We start from the raw sequence: 24,751 nt of genomic DNA on the forward strand, positions 1-24,751 counted from the left end.
CCACCATTTGACTCCAAGTAGGTTCTAGGAGGTCCCCCATAGGCTAAAACAGCAATTCGCCAGGTTTTAAATGGCGAATGGTCAAAGTTGAATTTTTACATCATACATTTTGATATTTGAATTTTGAATTTATATTCAAATTTAAATCGAATTTGGACTATTCCCTAGAATGCACAAAAAATAGCTCAAAATTTTTTTTAATTCGAAAAATCACCTCGACCTTTGATAAATCTGCTCCATAGTGTAAGTAATTTTTATTTTGCTCATCTAAAATTATAGAATAATATTGGGAATTCTTTCTTAGGGTGACAGGTCCCCTTTAGGTGTACAGTGGCTCAAGGGGTGCTTTTTACATACGGATACATATCAAATGCTAGTACTGCATTCATGCAATAATGGCATAAAACATTTTCTGAGAGAAGTGACGGGCGAATTTGTCCCGTTTCGCTTTACCGAAAAATTTGTGAATTTCCAGCGAAATTCGTGAAACGCTAAAAATTTGCGAAACACGAATTTTGATGCAGGCGTCAATTCGCGGATGACAAAATCTGTGCTGACGACAGTTTGACTCATAAAATCAATGGGCGTCCATTTAATTGTCGCCGGAGTCGGAACTGTTTGAAACCGCTGAAATTCGCACCTGGCCAATAAATTTGCCCATCACTATCTGCGAGTAATCTAAATGATGACCTCAACAAATCAACTCAATTCCATAACTACAATTATAGTGGATGTATTAGATTGTGCCATAACAAAACATAACATGTAATGTGTAAATGCATCTCATGCATTGATGTTATAAATGATTGTCTGTATTGTGACTTAGTCTTTCCCTCAGCTACTTACATTCCAAAATGTTAAATGTTCCTGGTGTGAAAAAGAATTCAGAGTTAATCATGGAATCAGAATGTTATTGTCCCTTGCTTCTGTTAATCTCCCCATGCAACTCATTTGTTGTCAATCTGCTGCCATTCACATGTGATGTCATTAGTATAAAGGCTTGTTCATTTAAAAGATGAGTTATCTGAAGGACACACATAATCTATTTAATCTGGCATGAGATTGCCATGGGACTATGAGAATCAATGTCAATGAAACCTGTTAACCTTCAGAGATTTCTGCTGATTTGCAACCCAAAATGTCCCCCAGTTTTGCTTAACCACAGTACTGTGTACAAAGCTTGTATGATTAAAGTTATTCCATGCAACCTTTGCATCGTGATTTGTATTTTTTTTGTTATTTATAAATGCGGCTGAGCTCCAAGGATAATTTAATGGGTAAATATAGTGTATATTCCTTTTATTTTTCCTTATTTAAAAATTAAAATATCATGCTATAGCTTCCTTGGTGTACAATTTTTTGGATATTTGATTGCATACATGTAGCCATATTGGAGAAGCCATATTGCTTGCACTAAAAGAGCTTGATAAAGATTTGCATTGCTCATCGGCTTTTGTTAATATTTTCTTTATATTTATGTTTGTGGTATGTTGATGTGTATTTCTGTCTGCCGTGGCCAGTGCCAAGAGTGACTAGTTTTCTCTCTCTTTTTATACATATGCTCATATGCTGGACCCTAGACAGAACTGCTGTCTGAATGACCACTAAGGGGTTGTGCTTTTGTTGACTGTGCAAAATTGAAAATTCCATCTATCCATAAACACTCGCCATGGCATGGTTTATTGGAACATGAGGGAGTAAAGAGGAGCAGCGGCCGAAATGAAATAACCAAAAAATAGTTTACCATATTGTGTATGACCCCTTGTATGGTACCATAAGAAAGTGGCCCATGAGTCATAAGTAGCAGATTTAGAAATTATTTGTGTATATTTATTGCTGAATTGTACATGTAATACTGTTTCTTCACTTGCTGCTTGAATTTTCTTGATTGTGAAAAAAATTGTCTTCTCGCACTACTAAGCTTGGGGTTTTATGAATTTTTATTGTAAAGCAAGTCAAGAATTCTCTATTTTTGATAATTGTTAAATAAAGGTGGCCAGAGACGTGCAGATTACCTGCAATATCAGATGAACGAACGGATGTCCCCATCTCCCAATCTGCCACCTTCAGTTCAAATAAAGTAGTAAAAGAACAGATCAGCCAATGTTCTGCCCCTGACAGCAATCGTACGAAAGTTTATGTCCGACAAAGCTACCGACAGTCTCCCACTGAAAATCGTCATATCGGCAATACATGCAGAGATATCATCGGCAGCCGACAGAAATTTTCTAATGCTTAAGACAAAGCTGCTGTTACTTTTACCAAACCTATTTTGTCTGCTTGAAGTGCATTAATAATACATTGTGATTTGTCTGCACAGAATTTCCACACTGATGAGAGGATGACAATTTTGTACATTGATTTTGTCATTCAAAGAAAACCTTTTTTTTTTTTTAAGCTTTTTTTTTATACCTCTTAAAAAATGTGACTCATGGCACGAAAAATGTCAGGACACTCCACACATGGTCCGGAAATCATCTGAATCGAGGATTAAGATGAGTGATCATTTAAATTCAAAGAAACAATGAGGTGCCCATTGGTTTGAATGCATCACAGCAAATCTGAGTAACAAATAGATGGAAAAAGATGCAAGAAAGTGCCCATATTGTGTATGACCCATTGTTTGGTACCATATGTTTGGCTGTCATAACATTTTCCTGCATTTTTCTTGTGGAATTTTAGATGTAATAAACGTCACATACCATTTCTTTTTCATAGTAACATAGTAAGTTATGTTGAAAAAAAGAGGTACAAGCAAAGTTCACTCTGGAGAGCCAATTCAATTCAATGTATTTTATTCAGTCACAGTCACAACATGTTTCGGACAAACATGTCCTTCATTAGGTGCTAATCAGGTGCCAATTAGCACCTGATGAAGGACATGTTTGTCCGAAACATGTTGTGACTGTGACTGAATAAAATACATTGAATTGAATTGGCTCTCCAGAGTGAACTTTGCTTGTACCTTGGATGTTGTGTGGCTTGGACGGTGCCACTGACTCTGTTTGATGGAGCCCTGATGCTGTTGGAGTGAGGGACCACCCGACCATTATTTGTATTAGTTGAAAAAAAGAGACACGTCCATCAAGTTCAACCTTTTTATTTTTTAACCTGCCTAACTGACAGTTGATCCAGAGGAAGGCAAAAACCCCACCTGAAGCCTCTCCAATCTGCCTTAGAGGGGGAAAAAATTCCTTCCTGACTCCAAAATGGCAATCGGACTAGTCCCTGGATCAACTTGTACTATGAGCTATCTCCCATAACCCTGTATTACCTCACTTGCTAAAAAGCCATCCAACCCCTTCTTAAAGCTGTCTAATGTATCAGCCTGTACGACTGATTCAGGGAGAGAATTCCACATCTTCACAGCTCTCACTGTAAAAACCCCCTTCCGAATATTTAGGCGGAACTTCTTTTCTTCTAATCGGAATGGGTGACCTCGTGTCAGCTGGAAAGACCTACTGGTAAATAAAGCATTAGAGAGATTATTATATGATCCCCTTATATATTTATACATAGTTATCATATCACCCCTTAAGTGCCTCTTCTCCAGCATGAACATCCCCAATTTGGCCGGTCTTTCCTCATAGCTAAGATTTTCCATAACTTTTACCAGCTTACCGGGTAGTTGCCCTTCTCTGGACCCTCTCTAATTCAATAATGTCCTGTTTGAGTGATGGAGACCAAAACTGTTCATATTCTAGATGGGGCCTTAGTGCTCTATAAAGTGGAAGAATGGGTATTTTTGGGTATTTACTGCATTATTTGTTGCTTGAATTTTCTTGATTGTGAAAGTGCCGAAAACATTTTTTCTTGCATTACTGAGCTAGTGGAGCTTATGGATTTTAATTGTAAAGCAAATCAAGCATTCTCAATATTTGTTGATATTCACCCAGATAAACAATGAAACAATGTACAAAACGATGTAAAAGAAGGGTAAATAGAAAAAAATGATCAAAAACAAATACATTTGGGATTTAGACCTTTGATATAATATTCTGCTGGGGACAGCATCTTATGGAGCTGCCATGATTGGTTGGTACACACTTTTATAGTTTAGACTGTACTTGCAAAATGATCATGAAACCAGATTACAGGTATGGGACCTGTTATTCAGAATGCTCGAGACTTGGGGTTTCCCAAATAATCTTTCTGTAATTTGGATCTTCATACCTTACGTCTACTAGAAAATTATGTAAATATTAAATAAACCCAACAGGCTGGTTTTGCTTCCAATAAGGATTAATTATATGTTAGCTTGGCTCAAGTACAAGCTACTGTTTTATTATTACAGAAAAGGAAATCACTTTGTTTAAAATGCAGTCTATGGGAGACAGACTTTCCGTAATCTGGAGCTTTCTGGATAAAGGGTTTCCGAATAAGGCATCCCAACCTGTACACATCACCTTGTGCCTTATGAATTAAAGTAGGCACAACTGGCAAAGTGGCAGATAGTACAAGTATAGGTGAGTACCAGTAGGCAAAAGCAAATTGCGTACTACATTTTAATCTGCCCAATTTAGTTCCTAGCTTGCTGCTTAACTATCATAAATAAGCTCTGAAAAGTTTCCCAGGGTATCCAGTGTACCTAGTTTTTCTCATGGCTAAATAAACATCATTTACTAAATGTTGTGATAACTAGATCTGTCAAAACATTATCCTTCTATTTCCAATGATGGAGTTTTATGAACGTGTGCTAAAGTATACCCAATGCAAAAAACCAAACTTGGTTATTTATAATAGCTTGCAAAAACATAAAATGCACACCATTCCTTTGGATCAAAGATGAAATGTACTTACTCTAAGCACAGCAAATATAGAGATGTAGCAACCCCATAAAGAAATTGCTCAGCCCTAAAGCAATCAATTTAACTGTAAGAGCATGGCAGTTTATAGTGAGATAATAGGAGAAAGGAATCATGTATGCTTGTTGTAGTAAACAGGAATGGCTACTTAAAATGCAACGGCACTTGATTTAGGAAATAAAAACTTGACAACAACAGATTATATATACGAGACATATTGCATACTTTTTCTTGAGTTCTTACTATACACTAGTAGAATCCAAGAAATGGGCATCAAATCTTTTTAAACTATATCCTTCAGAACCCGTCAACAACTCAGATTATGATAGCACTGTTTTCTTCAAAAACAAATCAAGGAACTCCAATGAGTGTTGCTTGTTATGCAGAGACCAGGTTGACATTACCTTGTTTGTAACACAGGGCACAAGTAAAAAAATGTTAACTATTATTTTGTGGGTGTGCATTTTTAATATTACTTATTATGTTACATAAATAATAGTTTCCAAACAGATGTTAACCAATCAAAGCTGCAGGCCCAAAGGAAGACCCTAACACAAAAACATGAAGCATACAGAGTTAGCATCATAATTGGCATAGAATGTCCCTAAATCCTGTTTGTGTTTTAAAGTCCTCAAACAAGATGCAATCCTTATCGAATGCATTCCTGCTACAAGACATTATATTATCTATAGCTTAGATATTTCCAAGCTATATGTGAAATGTCATGGACAAAATTCAATTCGAGTTTTTTTCCCCAAAGACTTTGATAGAGTTTTCATGTAATAAGAAGTGATATCAGTTTTTCTTAATTTAATTGCATCTCAAATTGAATCTTTTCCATAATGCCATGACTTTTCATGTGATACACCTTTTTCTCACTGAATTTAATATGGCCCAAGTTTACAAAGTCAAGATGTTTATATATATTTGTAGTTCCCTAAAAGATTATGATAGTCAATCAAAAATCCTAAATTATAGATTTAGAGAAAGAGGATATAAAGAAAGAGATATACAGGAATCTTTCGAAAAGATAAGGAACTTGAATGTTGGAGTATAAGGGACAAATGGAATAGATAGTGAAAAGGACTCATACAATACGTGTTTTATGACACAATATAATTCCAAAGCCAAGGAGATTAGTAAAATAATAACAAAACATTGGAATATACTCAGCCTGGATAAGGAACTACAACCCATTTTCCCAGCAAAACCAATAGTTATTTTTAAAAGAGCCCCGAATATTAAAGAGAAATTGGTGCGGACCTGTCAGAAAGTCACTACCGGGAACAAAGATGTAAAATACCCCGGTTTTTTTCCATGTTGCCTCTGTAAGGCCTGTAGATATGGTAAAAAAATCAATAAGTTTGAGAGTAAAGTGACGGGAAATTTTTGAAATAAAAGATCTTATTCAATGTGATAGCTTAGACGTGATCTACATTTTGGAATGCCCTTGTGGGCTCCAATATGTAGGAAAAACAAACAGAAAGCTAAAAGAAAGAATAGGGGAGCATATTAATAACATAAGGAAAGGCTTTCTGAAACACAATGTATCTAAACATTTTGCTGAAAAACACAATAAGAACCCAGTAGGCATAAAATGGAGGGGTATTGAAAAGATAAAAAAAGATTTGAGAGGAGGCAATTTGACCACAAAAACCCTACATAGAGAGAGCTGGTGGATTCATAGGCTAAAAACGTTAACTCCATCAGGTCTAAATATAGATTTTAATTTAAGAGCCTTTTTGGAATACATGAAGTAATAATGCAACATCCATCATTCTTTAAAGGAATTTTTAATGGGAAAGTCTTTTTGTGCATTTAAAATTCTGTATTTAATGAAAAGAGAAAGTTTTAAATAAGTATGCTATTAATAAGCAAAGTTGTATTAATTTTAAGCTTTATTGGTGCAGGATTGACTTGAATGTTTGTATATTGGCCGTAAATCAATGTCAAAAGAATATGTAAGGCTTTGTTAAGACAAATAAAGTTAGGTGAAATTAGGTTGAGAGATCGCGAGAGATAAAGGAGGGACAGAGCAAACTGATGTCATCGCTCAGGGAAGAAGCTAGCAAAGGCGAAACGCGTAAGCGGAATACAGCTCATTGGTGCAGAAGCGCCCATTTTAAAGCAACACGAGACTCCCAGGTACTCGGAGGAGTCAAAGTGGACGTTTGGGACTCTAAAAGATTTTACTACTTGCAGTGTACAAGCTAACATTTGTGAGTGTTACTTTTATTTGTATTAAACTGTTTTTAGAGAATCTAAAACATGAACTTATTTTGTCTCTCAGCAAAGGCGGTGTAACCAGCGGAGGCTGGAGTCGGCATCTTTCACTAACCTCCTCCCTAGGCTTATCTTTGTGCTCAGACTCCCCCTCTCACTCCAATGGTAATGCTCTGGATCTCATATTTACCAGACTCTGTTCAACCACCAATTTTACTAACTCACTATTTCCACTCTCTGATCACAATATGCTCATATTTCAACTCTCACTAACTCCCTCCTCACCCCCTGCTATTCCCCAAACACGTACTTACCTTGACTTGCAAGCTGTAGACGTGTCACATCTCTTTTCTTCCTTTGACTCTCTTCACTCTAATATCTCAGCCATCTCATTTCCTAATGTGGCTACCTCTGTCTACTATAGTACTCTCACCACTGCCCTAAATGAGCTTGCTCCTATAAAAACTAAACGTTCTAGACCCAAACCACTTCAACCTTGGCATACTGCTCATACAAAAGCGCTCCAAAGACACTCACGTGCACTAGAGCGTCGCTGGCGCAAATCCCGTTCAGAATCAGACTTTTGGAGCTACAAATCTGCCCTGCACTCCTTTAACACCAGCCTCTTCCAAGCCAAACAAACATACTTTACTTCACTCATTAACTCCCTTTCTAAAAAAAAGCACAACTTTTCTCCACCTTTAACACTCTCCTTTCCCCTTCTCCTCCCCCTCCATGCACATCTGTCTCTGCTCCAGATATTGCTGAGCACTTCAAAATCAAAATTGACACTATCAGAAGGGACATTACACTACTCAACCCCCCTAGGCTTCCACCACCCTCCCTCCACACTCCCCAGTCTCTCCTGTGCTCCTTCACCCCTGTCACTGATGAGGAAGTTTCAAAGCTTTTGGCCTCTTCTCACCTTACCACCTGCCCGCTTGATCCAATTCCCTCAAAACTTCTCCGCAATACCAATCCTTGTCTAATCAAAGCCTTAACTCACCTATTTAATCTTTCGCTCTCAACTGGACTGTTTCCTTCTCAACTAAAACATGCTCTTGTCACCCCCATTCTGAAAAACCCTCTCTTGATCCCTCCAATCTTGACAACTCCGACCTATCTCTCTGCTACCTTACATCCCTAAACGACTTGAGCGCCTAGTCTACAACCGACTAACCTCGTTCCTCTCTGACAATAACCTGCTGGACCCCCTACAATCTGGTTTTAAGCCACAAAACTCCACGGAAACTGCCCTGACTCGACTAACTAATTACCTTTTAACCGCTAAAGCCAACAATCATTTCTCACTACTAATATTGCTTGATCTCTCAGCCACATTTGACACTGTAGATCACCCTCTCCTCCTCCAGTCCCTCCAGTGGCTTGGCCTTCGTGACACAGCCCTGTTCTGGTTCTCTTCTTACATCACAAATCGTTCCTTCAGTGTCTCCTACAATGGAGTATCATGTTCTCCCCACCTCTTTCTGTTGGAGTTCCTCAAGGCTCTGTCGTGGGACCATAACTATTCTCCCTCTATACTTCCTCCCTCGGCAAATTAATAAAGTCATATGGTTTCCACTAACACCTCTATGCTGACGATACTCAGATCTATCTCTCATCTCCTGATCTCAACCCAGAACTCCTAACTCACGTCTCCTCCTGCCTGTCCACTATTTCTACCTGGATGTCGCAACGCTACCTTAAATTAAACCTCTCTAAAACTGAAATGGTTCTCTTTCCTCCAACTAACACCAGTAACATCCCGGAAGTATCCATCATAGTTAACAATTCCACTATCACCCCCTCTCCCCAGGCCCGGTGCCTTGGGGTTATCCTAGATTCTGCCCTGTCATTCACTCCTCATTTCTAGTCACTTATTAAATCATGTCACTTCCACCTAAGGAACATATCCAAAATACGATCATTTATCACCCAAGACGCTGCCAAAATTCTTATTCACTCTCTCATCATATCGCGTCTAGACTACTGTAACTCTCTTTTAATTGGCCTCCCCCTCCAGAGACTGTTACCTCTCCAGTCCATATTGAACACTGCTGCGAGGCTCATACACCTCAGCAACCGCTCCTCCTCTGCCTCGCCATTCTGTCAATCCCTGCACTAGCTTCCTTTACCTTTCAGAATCAAATTCAAATTAATGACACTGACTTTCAAAGCACTTCATAACTCTGCCCCACCCTACATCTCTGAACTCATCTCTATATACTCACCCAATCGCTTACTATGCTCCTCTACTGACCTGCTACTCAACTCTTCTCTCATTACCTCCTCACATGCTCGCATTCAAGACTTTGCAAGGGCTGCACCCCTCCTCTGGAACTCTCTCCCACGGTCTGTCCGACTTTCTCCCAACCTTTCTGCTTTCAAGAAATCTCTGAAAACGCACTTCTTTCGAGAAGCCTACTCTCACTCTGCTTAACTACCAAACGCAACACCACATACAGTACCACATTTCTCAACCACTTAATTCGATCTTGCCCACTCCCACACCTTGTGTATTACTCCATTCCCTTTAGACTGTATGCCTATGCATAGGGCCTTCCTCACCTTTTTATGTATCATGTATTAACTGCGTGGTCACCAAGTTACCCTTTAATGAAATATTTCACGTAAAAAAATTTCTCTATTTTTATTTTTCTCTACTTTTGTTTTAAGTTTGACACAACTTTGATATTTGGTGACACAATATAGTGTGAATTGCAAAGCACGGTTGTTTTGAAATCACTAAGGGGGTCAGTGATAAAGTGTTCAAAAAATACTACACTATATAAATTTTTTATGTTACTCTCCCTCCCCATATTTTATTTGGAGGAATACAGCGACTTTTTACTTGGAAGAATTTTCTAGCAGGTGGAGGAGAACCTGGTTTAACGCAGGACTTTGGGAGTGACCTAAGTTTCCTCGGATTCAAACTATATTTGGACTTTATATATATATATATATATATATATATATGTGTATATATCCCTGATAAAGGCCCCAATGTGGGCTGAAAAGTTGGACGCACAGTGCTGTTACAATAAACATTTGGTGACTTAAGAAAACAATGCGCTGGTTCCTCTTGAACAGTTTATATATATATATATATATATATATATATATATATATATATATATATATATATATCCCCATGGGTTTTCCTGCATAGCTGTTCGCGTGTCTCTAGCAGAAAAAGGGAAAGTTGTGCTCACCAATAAATTTTAAACCATTAGATGGGCGTGCAATGAGGCTGTGACCATAAAATACATATAGACAAATACAAGAAGTCCCCTGCACTCAACCCAATATTAAAAACATTGAATCTTTTTTGCATTAAGTTACTAATGATTTACTAGAGATTGTTTGTCCATATATTGCAACATATTTAAGCTGGCTAACTACGTCAAAGTCATCCCTGGTCTGGCCAGTCCTACACTCACTTTTATCTGATAAATTAAGAATTCTAATACTTCATTACAGACTTTAAACAGGGACTAGTTTACTAGCAGCTTGCTTTTAAAACGCATACCTTCATAAGTTGCAGCTTAGCTAGTTTGTGACTTAAATTTTGCTTGTATGCCATTTTAATAAACATAGGTAACATGGAAGAGTTGACAAAGAGGTGAAAAACACAAGCCATTTAAACAAGTGCAGCTCATTGATCAACACTGGCAGGTTTGCACCTGGGCAGAAAGTAATGCAAGCCAATCAATGTTTTGCTTTCATTGGTCTATCTGCTTATAGTTGCAAAATGGTAATCACTGATTGGTGCTATTGGTTACTGCCCATTTGAATATTTTCTAAATTTGTAAATAAGCCCCACCTGCCATTAGTTATATACAAGGAGATAAACAGTGGGAGAATATTGCTTCGTCCCACTCCTTAACAATCAACAACAGAACAGCAAATTCAGGGTTTTTAGCACATATCTATTGAGATAGAGAATTATAATTACTGTTAAAAAGAGGGTTATCATAATAATCATTTATTTATACAGTGCTGCTGACATATCCCCAGCTCTTTATACATCATTTATGTCTCTGCCCCAGTGGAATGTAAGTTCTAAGAGCCTTACCACATTCACAGTACATACAATAGAGTCATTTTTTCAAGAGCCAGTTAACCTTTGTGTATGTTTTTAGAGGTTGGGGAAACCATTCAAGCACAGGGAGAGAGTAGTTGTTATGTATCAGACTTATAAGTAAATCTGCTAATCCAAGCATAGTCATAATTCTGGCCATTTTTACCTTCTAAACCACCACCAGTATCACACAATAATGTAATTACAGCCACAATGTTTTCTCCAGGGCCAGTAACCAATAACAACTAGCAATTATTTGCTATTCCACCTGCTGATGGGTTGCTATGGGTCAATATACATATAAAAAATGTTGCCCTTTGAGTTTAAACATGAATTGAACCTTAGTTGAAATGTCCTCTATAGGGTTCAAACACTGAAATATATTTTATCAATGCTGTTAATAGCATTTTTTCATGATTGTTATGTGTATTGGCACAATCCCATAATAATAATAATAATACACAAAAAAATATAAAGAGGGAAGAAATATAGTTACTGAAGCAAATATTCAGGCAAATCTAAAATCAATAGCAGAAAAACTCCCTCTTCTATAAGCAAACTGCTGTCAGCTCTGTATTTCTGTGCTTCTGCATCATTTCACTGCACAATTACTAGACCTGCCAAGACCATTCAATTGTCTAACAAAGATGCTGGAATTTATATTTTTACTGTGTTCTGTCCTCAATCTTTTTGGTATAATAGCTGACAGAGCTATTATTAGCAACAGCTGCAGAAAGGAGAAAAGACATGCTGTAGCTTTCTTGCCCTTTTTTGTAACAGGCACAGTATTAACACCTTATGCATGGGCAGCTCTATGTTGTTGAATGTTGTGAATACATCAAGGTAAGCAGTTTCTTGTGATTCGTAGAATACAGTCGTTTGACCTTTGTTGTAGTACATTCAAAAAACCCTAGGAAACCCTAGAAGCAAAAGGGGATGATTTCATCTCTATATATAAACTGAATGGGAGGCTGGCCTTCAATAAGGCACCCAAACATCAATACAGTGTTTAATGTATTATGTACACTACGTGTATTTAACTTAGCATTACACATTGTACAGGGCATCCCGTTCTTAGCATACTATAGTTGATTTGCATGATGTTCAAGGGCTACTATCAGAAAATATTGTATTCATGCCTAAAACTATATTGTTTGATGTGAAATGGAGTCATTTGGGAACAACTATTTTAATTATAGTCAATTTGTGCTTGCAAGTAATGATAGTATGATAGTATGAAAGGTATGATAGTTAGGTTATAATAGGTAAGGTATTATATAACACAGCTTTATAAATTCAGTACCATAATCCAGTAGTACTCATTCGGGGGAATGTAATAAAAATCGCTAACGGAAAAACTATTCGCAATGCGAAAAGTTATGCCTTTGCGCGAACAAATTTTGCTTTGTGCGAATTTAATATAGCTTTTACAAGCCCGGAAACTGTTTAGCGACCACTTCCGACAGTGAAAGACTGTTTGCGAATTTTATAGTTTGCGCCAATGCGCAGTCAATGTAATAAAACTCCTTACTGAAAAAGTCGTTATGTTTGCTCCAAAAGATTACGACACCTTCAAGCACTTCTTATGAGTGCGCAATTAAAATTCGCAATGCGCAATTAAAATTCGCAATGCAATAACAGTTTAAGGAACAATATTACATTGTGAGATGTGGATTTTTAGTCTTATTGGTGCGAATTGTTTTGCTCTTTGCGACTTTTATTACATTCCCCTGATTGATCCTTCATGGCTGAATTCTTTTGTTCAGATGCCCTTTTGAGTCTGCTTAATGCAGACACAGACTATCACTCTGGATTACACTATTCCTGATTCATAGTTGGGAGGGGGGCAGGTTGTCTTATGGATCCGTTATATCAATGAAGTCCTAGGGGCACATTTACCTAGGGTCGAATATCAAGGGTTAATTAACCCTCAATATTCGTCCGTTGAAGTAAAATCCTTCAACTTTGAATATAGAAGTCGAAGGATTTTGCGTTATTCCTACGATCGAAGGAATAATTGCTCGATTGGAACGATTAAATCCTTTGAATCGACGATTCGAAGGATTTTAATCCATCGATCGAAGGATATTCCTTCGATCAGGAAATTGTTAGGAACCCTATGGGGACCTTCCCCATAGGCTAACGTTGGCCTCGGTAGGTTTTAGGTGGCGAACTAGGGGGTCAAAGAAATTTTTAAAGAGACAGTACTTCGACTATCGAATGGTCGAATAGTCAAACGATTTTTAGTTCGAATCGTTCGATTCGAAGTCGAAAGTCGTAGGTCAAAGTAGCCCATACGATGGTCGAAGTACCCATATTCGGCCATTCGAAATTCGAACTATTTTTCCTCTATTCCTTCACTCGAACTAAGTAAATGGGCCCCCTAATGTTCCAGGAATTTGTTTGATTCCTAAATGTTGATAAGATAAATCTAGAGATAAATTCTAGAGTTTAATATTTAAGGCCAACAATGCAATTATTCAAATAAAAGGGCAGATTTACTAAAGGGCGAAGTGGCTAACGCTAGAGACTTTCCACCAGAAATCACATCCACAGGGTAATTGCCAATTTACTAACAGGCGCAGTCATCAATTCGCTAGCAAAAGAGACTGTCGCTAGAGTTCGTTTGCACTCTATCGCCAGATGACTTTTCACTCTGGCGATAGACTTTTCACCTCAGACCAGGCAAAGTGCTCAATTTTCTGTCACTTACATCATATCCTGTCTGCCAAAAATGCAGTAAAGTTCAAAAAATGCTGGCGACTTTTCCTTTTTTAAGCGGGATTGCCTAACAAAAGTCCTGACTTTTTTTGGGTAACCGATTTCCTCAAGACATTTCATAACATATGAAACATTAATTATACAGTGGGCTCATGTGTAGGGCATTATAACAACTCTCTTGTCTTTATTAAGGTTCCCTGGACATGTGTAATAAAAAGTGGTAACTTGCACCAACATTTATAATAAAGACCTCCATACAACTTTATATTTCCCACCCTATGCAAACTGACCTAAGCGCAAGGTCACTAGAGAAGTTTCGCTAGGCATGAATGAACGCTGGCGCATCTTCAATATGAAATGCTTGCACTGCAGAAATAACGCTAGTGTAAAGTCGGCAGTGTTCGGCGACAATTCCCCCTTTAGTGAATCTGCCCCTAAAACTAAAAGCTGCTGAGTTTCTTTAGAAGTCAATGAAAAGAGCCTATTTCATGCAACTTTGCAGGCACCTTTAATTTAACTTTTAGTATGATGTAGAGAGTGCTATTCTGAGACAGTTTGCAATTCTTCATTTTCTATTATTTGTGGTTTTTGAATTATGGCAGCTATCTGGTTGCTAGGGTCCAATTTAACCAAGCAACCAGGCAGTGGTTCGAAAAGAGACAGGGATATGCATAGAAGAGGTCCAGAGGAATAGTTTTTGGCTGCTGGGGTCAGTGACCACCATATAAAAGCTGGAAAGAGCCAGAAGAGGAAGGCAAATGCAGGTATGGGACCCGTTATCCAGAATGCTCAGGACCTGGGCTTTTCCCTAAAAAGGATCTTTCCTTAATTTGGATCTTTATAACTTATGTATACTAAAAAAAATAATATATTAAACCCAACAGGCTTGTTTTGCCTTTGATATGAATTCATTATATCTTATTATTGGACCAAGTACAATGCACTGTTTTATTATTACAGAGAAGAAGGAAATAATGTTGAAAATTTTTAATTATTTGGATAAAATGGAGTCTGTGGGAGTTGGGCTTCCCTTAATTCTGAGTTTTCTGAATTAAGGAATAGGCCATTCTATAACATACTAAAAGTTAACCTGAAGGTGAACCATCCCTTCAAATACACTTGTGTTCGAGAATAAAATCACTGAATTTTTTAATTAAGTCACTGAAAAAAAAAGTTGAGCAAGTTCTACATTATCACTTATACATTATACATATATAATACACAAAAGCTATGAATATCTTGTAAATTATATCCTTATAAACGGTGAGTTCTGATGTCATCAGTTATAAACGGTGAGTTCTGATGTCATTTCTGTCACATGACTCACTGAAACTTGTGTATTATAATAAATAAAGTACCCCCAGTTGTAAAATATGAGGATATTAGAAGTTACCTCGGAGTTCCATGACCTTCGGCCTCGTGTTTTTATATGGTCATGAAACTCCTCGGTAACTTATAATATCCTTATATTTTACAAGAGGGGGTACTTTATTCACTATATATCTTATACATATTTTCTTTAAATATATACCATATGAATCACGTTCCGATAGTTTTGAATAGGAATATTTCTCCTTTATCATATTGGAATACAGGTATGGGATCTGTTATCCGGAAACCTGTTATCCCGAAAGCTCCAAATAAGGGAAAGGCCTTCTCCCATAGACTCAATTTTATCTAGATTTTTAAAAATTATTTCCTTTTTCTCTGTAATAATAAAACAGTACCTTGTAATTTATACAAACTGAGATATAATTAATCCTTATTGGAAGCAAAACCAGCCTATTGGGTTTATTTAATGTTTACATGATTTTCTAGTAGACTTAAGGTATGAAGATCAAAATTACAGAAAGATCCCTTATACGGAAAACTCCAGGCCCCGAGCATTCTGGATAACAGGTCCTATATCTTTACTTGTACAATTATTGATTTCAGACACCTGTTGGTAATGCTCTGAGAATTTTGAACTACTGTGTAATTTCATCTGTTGATATTCTTAGAGAAATGAATGCATCACTTGATATATAACTTGAGTGATAAGTAACCCCCATTGAAATAATCATGTGATGCGTAATGTGTAGCAGGGGATGTTCTGATTTCTCAAATACTTTGCTCTTGGGGAAAAAAAAAGCTCTCATGGGAGAAGAGAAAGGTGTGTGTCAGTGTGGTGGCGTGACATGCAGATGCCATTGTAGATCCCTCTTATATACATTACCATATAGCCAGTTTATGTGTTTCTGTGGCCTGCCACCAGCATGAAAAGAGATGTAGAATATTTTTATATAACCATTACTTAGATGTTGTGGGTGGATTTCTACAGACTATAAACTGACACACTAGCTACATGCTGCATCCCATTTTGCTAAATAAGCTGTATTATTTGAAATAGTTGTTGACTTCAGGAGAACACGTGGGGATCATTCTCCACTGTACATTGACGGATCTCCGGTGGAAATTGTCAAGAGCACCAAATTCCTAGGGGTACATCTGGCGGAGAACCACTCCTGGTCCCTTAACACCAGCTCTATAGTGAAGAAAGCACAGCAGTGTCTCTACTTTCTGCAAAAGCTGAAAAAAGCCCACCTTCCACCACACATTCTCACTACCTTCTACAGAGGGTCTATTGAAAGCATTTTATGCAGCTGCATCACTACCTGGTATGGAAACTGCTCTGAATCAGATCGCAAGATCCTGCAGTGGGTGGTGAGGACAGCAGAAAAGATCATTGGGGTCTCGCTTCCTGCCATTATGGATATTTACCACACTCGCTGTCTCCAGAAGGCTACCAGCATTGTCAGGGATAGCACCCACCCTGCACATGATCTCTTTACCCTCCTGCCATCCTGAAAAAGATACCGCAGTATTTGAGCGCTGACTTCCAGAATGTGAAACAGTCTATTTCCACAAGCCATCAGGTATCTCAACTCCCAAGGACTGAACTGAATATATTCATAAGGAACTGAAATGTCCACTTTTGCCCAGCATGACCGTGTACTGGAGTTGTTGTATAGCACCAGGGGGTTCTGGAGAAATGCCATTTCATTTCTACTATGCACTATATTTACTGTATATGGTTGAAATGACAATAAAATCTACTTGACTTGATTATTATTATTGTAGCACACTGTAGGTATATTCTAAATGTGTGCTGATACTCCTCCAAAGCACCCTGGTGACACCACAGAGATCCAGTAACCAGGTACAGCCACAACCTTACTTTATTAAACAGCTAAAGCTGTAAGGAAGATATGGTTAGATATTATGAACAACAACAGGTTTACTAATTAACTACTAATTAATAGCTTAATACTGTAACAGCAGCTCCGTATGAAAAGCTCCCAGTATAATCCTGTGTGCACACCTAGGTCCCCCAACGTGTTGCCGACTGGATATAGTGTGTACCAGTGGGGGGCCCCCTTATATAGAACTGGTTAGGCTGCAAAAGACACAGCAGTCTAAATGAAAGGGCAGAGATACAGTAGTCTCCAATATAGGCTAACATCAAACTTGGACATTGGATTCTGTTTATGGATGTGGATACAACACAAGATGCAGATGTGTCCCTTGGCGAAGGTATAAAGTGTGCTCCCTCTGGTTAAATTGGATATGTAAAAGCAATGCTGTCAGCCTAAAGGTGGCCATAGACTCACAGATAATATGGTACAAAACAAATTTTTAATACAATATGTGGTGTGTGTATGGTGGCAGACGATTTGACCAATATCAGCAGAAGACTTGGATATTGGCCTCCTCCCAGTCTCTAAGTCTTTCAGCACAGCACCCCTCTCCTGGCTGGTTCCTCCCCATCTTCTTCCCTTCTTGCCTTTAGGGGTGGGGCTGCCATTGGCCTTCTCCATGCACTTCCTGTAGCAAGGGCTTGTAGGAGATGTAGTTCTTAGACTTACTATAACCCCAAGCATCAGTGCTACCTCAAAAAAATTCAAATGCTTGCAGTCTCTGTTTTATTAAATGAGGTGAGCAATTTAGCAATCCATTATCCATTTATACTAATAATTGTCCCACAATATAATGTTCATACAGTCTGCACACATAGTAGAGTGCTACATTATTATATGGTGATAGATACTATACTGATTATGTGTACATGTTATTTAAATGTTTTTCTCGAATCATTTTTGACGAATTGCAATTTTGCTTAATATAGCCGATTAATTTGATGTCCCCCGTACTTATTTGTCTACAATACTCATGTACTTTTTGTAGCTCAAATCATTTTACTCCTATATGTACTATTATTTGGGATTTGTGGTTCTTTTTACTGCCTCTGGTTATATGCTGCCCGAGGCAAGGGATCATGGCGGAAACAGCGCTGCCATTGTTGGATAGATGTAACCGTTATCAATTCTTCTGATAGTTAACATGCTATAATTATAATTTTCTTTGTGCGGAATCAATTATTTTAAGAGCTGACAATATATAAATGTCTTCTTTCTGTACACTGGTTATATCATCTGTGCTTAGACTTGAAAATGACATAAGAGCATCTTAGATTCTCAAGCAGAAACTCAAAACAAAACCATATTCTCTCTCTCTCTCTCTCTCTCTCTATATATATATATATATGATGACATCAATATTTTTCATTTTAAATTCTACTTCCACTGTATAAACATTGCATAATAGTCTCTACAGTGAAGCACAGCAATATTTTTTTGTTATTCCAAGAAAGTAATGCTATTGGCTGGCTATTAGGGAATTGGGATGTCATGGGGTAAAATGTATGGCTTCTTGGTACAATGATAGAACCCAAGTATTTCCCATTGTGGCTGCACTTGGTATGTAGCTAATAGTTAGCTATTGTTTGTTAGTTAGCCAGCCTCCATCTGTTTGTCTCCCTGCTGTGCCTTTCAATAGACATATAAGCAGAAAGAAATTCACCATAAAAGTCATATCTGTAGCTATGACAAGCTTCTGATAACATTCCATATATATTTGTGGATGTTTCCAGCATCTGCTGCCGCAGTTTACAAGCTCTTTACCGCTGTAGGGAGCCTGCCATTGTTTGGTCTCAGTAGGTTGACAGTATTTTTGGGGGAGAAAGAAGGTTTTGTTTATTTGCATTTTACCTTGTTTTTCAATGACACAGTCGTATATTTTTCTAATGTATAAAAATGTATCATTTATAGATTAATGCATTTTAAATATATATATAAAAAATAGTTTACACACATTTTTCATGAATTATTTGCCCAGTTCAACAGATTAAAATGACTTGTATTCACAGGCATGTGGGAATGCGGGTGGGGATTTTTTAACCTTGCTCATTCCTTCTCTCTTTGTCCTATGGGATTTTTTTTTAAATCTTTGTACGATGAAAGTTCTTGAGTTGCTTTAATACTCCCTATATATCCGTTCTGTATACACAAGATAAAGGATTAAGTGGAAAGGGATGTAGAGTTCTAGATACTGATCAAAGGTAACAAGGAAAAAACAAAGAGAAATTCTGGATAAAGGGATAGAAAAAACCACAAAACAAATCAAACAATACTGGGATGAAAAGGACATAGTTTGTTGTCATGGTAGTCAAAATGCACTGATGAGATTATAGTAACTCAGAACAGACAGTTTCATTATCTAAAACAGATAAAAGACTATATATATACAGTACATATACATATATATTTTATAAATATGTATATGTGTGTGTGTGTGTAATCTAATCTATAGGAGAGACAATATTTTGATTGCTCACTTAAAATTAAATTCTTAATTTTTTCCCCACTAGTAAAAGAGCAATTTGGAATGCATTACCAAAACTGTTCATGTTCCACGGGTGTTTGGAATATTTTTTTCAAATTCTGAACTGTTATTAGTTGTGATGAGTTGACTCATGCCTAGGCCATGGTAAATCAGACCAATAGTAGTGATGTATGGCAGCCAGTTAGGAAAGCATGTCATCGCTTTCACAAGAGATGTTGGTTAAGAGTTCCTCCACAAAAAATAAATATGACCTGGAATCTACATGGTCTTTTGTCTAGACAAAATAAAACCATGGTTGCCCACAGAATCGGACAAAAACACATTGCTATCAATCCACTGTGCTTAGATTTGACTATGTATTGGATGTATTTTTTTTTTTACCAGTTAACCTTGACCTTACACTGTACTCCGAATGTAATATAAATGTATGATTTTTTTTTTTTTTTACAAGGATTTGTACAATGATAAATTATTTCATTTAAATTTAAGGTAAACAAGTGTATTTTCATCTTATTTATATCTTGTGTTTTATATATTTTTTTCAGGCTTTGCGTGACACTCAAATGTTACTCAGAACTCTAGTTACAAATTTCACTTTTAATCTGGGATTCTCTGGAAAATTCTACCACACAGGTATGCACCTAAATACATTTTACAAAGAATATATTAATGTATTCACATACTCACATTAATGAGTCTGTTGCCTGTAATGCTTATAGGAGAACTAAAGTCACAATCATTAGGGGGTGGCAATTGTAAGGCACCCCCCCGAGTGATTGTAAAAGCTTACGTGATACCCCAGACCAGTGCTTTTGTTGGTGTAAAACTGCACGGCCCAGGTTATTTCTGTGGAATTTCTTTATCATAATCCTTCTTCCTCTTCTCTCTTCTTTTCTCCGGGCACAGGCTTGCGCATGCACATTAGAGTGAAAAAGACAGATTTTTGTTCGGCTTTCTCTCTACTGTATATGCACCTGCCTGAACCGGAAGCAAAATGAAGAATGAAGATCCGAAGAAGATCGGATCAGAAGATCAACAATGATCTTCTGCAGAATTCCCCTCAGCCTGTGCAGTTTTTAGCAAACAAGAGCACCAGGCCCAGTGTATCAGGTACGTGATTTAAGTCACTGAGGGGTGCCTAACATTTTGGCACCCCTAGTGATTTTAAACTATAGTTCTCCTTTAAGACTGAGGATTTTCTGGATATGGTCTCTTTCAATAAGAACCATGCATTAAAGAGGCAATATACACTTATTTGTTCAACATGAACACACTAAATATAACTGTATTATGCCTATTAAAAAAATCAACATTTCCTCATTTTGATTCATTATAAAGCATTAAGTACTACATTTATTTTGTTTTTACTCTTAGATTTCCTTCTTCCACCCCCCATAAATGAGGATAGTTTGCTACACATTTATTGTTATCGCTACTTTTTATTACTCGTGGTTCTTTTCAGGCCCTCTTCTATTAATATTCCAGTCTCTTATTGTACTCAATGTATGGTTGCTAGGGTAATTTAGACCCTAGTGATCAGATTGCAAACCAGAGAGCTGCTGAATAAAAAGCTAAATAACAAAAAAACACAAACAATAAAAATTGCAAACTAATTGCAAAGTATGTAAGAATATCACATCACATAATTTAAAGGTGCACAGTCCCTTTAAGCAGGATAATGAGTTCTGTATAAAGAAACCCCTCCCTTCCCCCCAGCTGCATCCTCTGATTGGATGGATATTTATTTAGTTATATTCTCTTTCTTCCTTAGTTGCTCACAAGATTCAAGGGCCATTGTAACGTGAATTTGTTTTTTATTTCAGTTGCTGCCCTGTTTAGTACAGGAAATACTATAGCAGGTATTTCTTAAATAAAATATCTGTTAAAAAAGTTTGTTCATCACAGGCCCTATTCATTGAACATATGTTTAAAACAGGGTATAAACATGCCTCTTTGCAATTGGCGTGCACATATGCTAGCTTAGTTATCATCATGTAAATGGTTTCATCTTATAAAGCACTGCATATCTTGTTGGCGCTATATAAATAGATGATGATGATAACAAAGGAAAATATTGTGAATGGCATTGCTACATCGTGCCTTCTTTACATAAATAGTCACATTTGCTGTATATTGAGTGGTCTCTTGGCTTTACAGTTGCTCAGTGTTTTTTATGAAAAAGTTGTCTTAACTTTTCCCATCTAAAAAAAATAAATAGCCATGAATAATTGCCCCTTCCGTGATGCTGCATATACAATTATCTCTCAATAGTCAAAAAACACATAACATTCAGTTCGTTAATGAACAAATCAACCATGAACGGCATATGCAGTTTGATAAGCTCACTGTCATTTTGATAAGTGATCTTTTATTTGATGTATTACCCAGGTACTGAAAAGGAAGATAAAGGCGATGATCTTTTACTGGGCTCAGTGGATGAGTTTTGGTGGTTTCCCCACATGTGGAGTCACATGCAACCTCATCTCTTTCATAATGAGTCTTCACTGGTGGAACAAATGATGCTCAACAAAAAATTTGCTCTGGTAAGCACTTTGCGTACTACTGACTTTGTGTCATACAAAGAACTGAATGCCATTTCATTATTGTGTTCTCACTGAATCTGCCTAGGCAAATCTAATCTAATCGCAGTTAAGACAATCCTTTGAAAATGGCACTTCATTCCTCTCGATTGATTAATTCAGCATTTTTAGTTTTTTCATGCAGACATCTACTAAATATATATTGTATATATATATATATATATCTGTGTGAGGAAAGAAGTTTTATTTATTTAATATTCAATTCATTTTAGTTGTTTTGCCTGTAGAATCAGTAATGTGATTTTGGAAAAACCACAGAAAACTAAATTGAGGACAAAGGGATGTTTCTATCCCATTTTGCTGATTTCCCTTATGCGTCATGATCCTCCACTTTTCCATTTAGCTATTTTTAATACACTGTTATCCTCTGCCCTGGAATCTTTTTCTTGCCGGTAGTCTATTAACTTGTATATTAATCCATTTTCTTGCCAGAAGACTATTAACTTGGCAACTTATGTATTAAGTACATGGAAATCAGATTTGTGCAGTGTAATACTTAGGGCAATGTCAGATATAGTAGTTTACCAAAAATGCCTTCTTCCACATTATCCCACAATTAAGATGGATGATTTACATGCAAATATTCCCATTCTTCTGAATTATACTGTATTTTTGGAGGTTTTGTTGCTGCAGGCAACAAACCACTATGTCTGTCATTACACTTAAGGACCAGTAGTCAACAAAACTGAAAAAAGAATAAAAACACCAACATCAGTGATGTGTTAGATTAATAGGCTAATCCATGAACTTTGAAATTTGATTCTTGGCAAGAATTTTATACAGACTGTACTACTGAAAAAGCCAACACAAAAGAATCTTGTGCACTTTTATAAAGCCTAATAATCAATTATATACAGTATGGGGCAGATTTATCAAAGGTCAAGGTGAAGTTTTGAAGTGAAAAACTTTGAATTTCGAGCAAGTAGTCATACTTCAGGAGGAGTAGTCATACTTCAATTTGAATTTGAAAAAACTTTGAAATTTTAATTTTTTTGAAGTACTGTCTCTTTAAAACTTCGACTTCGACCGTTCGCCACCTAAAATCTGCCGAAGTGCTGTTTTAGCCTATGGGGGACCTCCTACAACCTGTATGGAGGCAATTGGGGGAGTTTGGGAGATCGAAGGTCGAAGTTAAAAAACGTTGAATCGATGTAGGTTCATACGATTCAAAGTAGGCCGAATTCGGCCCACTTCGACCCCAAAAAACTTCAACCTCCATTCGATTGGTCTTTTTGAATTCGAAGTTCGACGGTTTTTTTAACTTCAACCTTTGATAAATATGCCACTAAGTGTGCCTGCATGCTGGTAAACCACCAGTACAACATCCGCCATTCCCCTGATAAAGAAAGGAAGCTTTACCATGTGAAGCAGGACATTATTACAATAGTACATTGTTTAATGTGCTTTGCATTAAATTGCTAACAAATATTATCTTTTTCTTATGTACACCGTACTGAAAATGTAAATAGCACACGCTGAATGTGAATAATTATTTAAAAACACAAATTTTCAGTTTTTAAGTGAAAAAAACAAAACAACTTGAATGCAAAAACTCAAATCAAAGTTTTCTTGAACTGGTAAATAGTGATGGGCGAATTTATTCGCCAGGCGCGAATTCGCGCGTTTCGCCGCCAGCGAATAAATTCGTGAAACGCCCTGAAAATTCGCGGCAAAAATTCGCCGGCATCAAAAAAAAATTTTCCAAAAAAACTGACGCCGGCGCCAAAAACGGGCGCCGTCATCGAAAAAACGGGCGCCGGCGTCAAAAACGAGACGCCGGCGCCGTTTCGCAAATTTTGCGCGAAATTCGCGAATTTTTCGGCGAAGCAAAACGGCGCAAATTCGCCCATCACTACTGGTAAACGCACTAAAAATGATAAGTAAAAAAAAATAGATTTAATGTATTTTTCCCCACAATTGTATTAATTCAAGGTTTTTTTATATTTGGATTTTTAATAACTATGGTAAAGTCTGTGTTTTGTGAGTTTATTTGAAGCAGAAAAAAACTTTATAATAGATAACTAGGCCCAGGTGTAGTCATTTAAAAGATCTAAAAGAATCAGAGTTGAAATGGATATATGAGAGGACTCCACCTGTCAATGATAAGAACTGTTTGGAAGTTTACTTTACATGTGCATGTTACTCCCCTACGGAAATTATTTATAGAATGGCCTATACATTTGCTATGGTACACAAATGTACTGAGAATGCATATGAGGACACCAAGAGAGTTTTTTTATATTCTTGGACACTTAATAGTTATTTGGTTTGCTGTCTTTTTTACCTTTCTGATGGCACCTCTATCATAGCTATGCCCAGGCAAAAACACTTCCAGGAGGGCTTGAGCTGTGCCCTGAGTACAAGGTATTTATTCAGCACTTTTTATTTTGTAAGGCCAATGCAGTACATCCAAGATTTTATGTATATTTATGCAGCAACACCAAGTCCTTGGAGCTTTACAGTGACAGCAAATACAAGATGGAGAACAAATAGGTGCATCATTTATAAGGTAGACATTATTAAAATGAATGACCATAAAAGTGTAACAATCTTAAGGTATATGTAAATTTTGTTCTATAAAACTGTCAGTTCAAAATGGA

General features: G+C 37.1%; 1 protein-coding gene across 4 annotated transcripts in view; it reads left to right on the top strand.

The window, feature by feature from the left end:
- LOC108710474 (bifunctional heparan sulfate N-deacetylase/N-sulfotransferase 3) overlaps positions 1-24,751 on the top strand; it is a 144,602-nt gene that overhangs the window by 58,877 nt on the left and 60,974 nt on the right. For all 4 annotated transcript variants that reach the window (XM_041590446.1, XM_018251613.2, XM_041590451.1 and 1 more), the window contains 2 exons: positions 20,097-20,184; positions 21,940-22,094. In XM_041590446.1, the coding sequence (XP_041446380.1) occupies positions 20,097-20,184; positions 21,940-22,094 (243 nt within the window). The remainder of the gene's footprint in view (positions 1-20,096; positions 20,185-21,939; positions 22,095-24,751) is intronic.

The sequence above is a fragment of the Xenopus laevis genome, chromosome 1L (assembly GCF_017654675.1).
Source record: "Xenopus laevis strain J_2021 chromosome 1L, Xenopus_laevis_v10.1, whole genome shotgun sequence".
In the NCBI taxonomy this organism is placed as follows: domain Eukaryota; kingdom Metazoa; phylum Chordata; class Amphibia; order Anura; family Pipidae; genus Xenopus; species Xenopus laevis.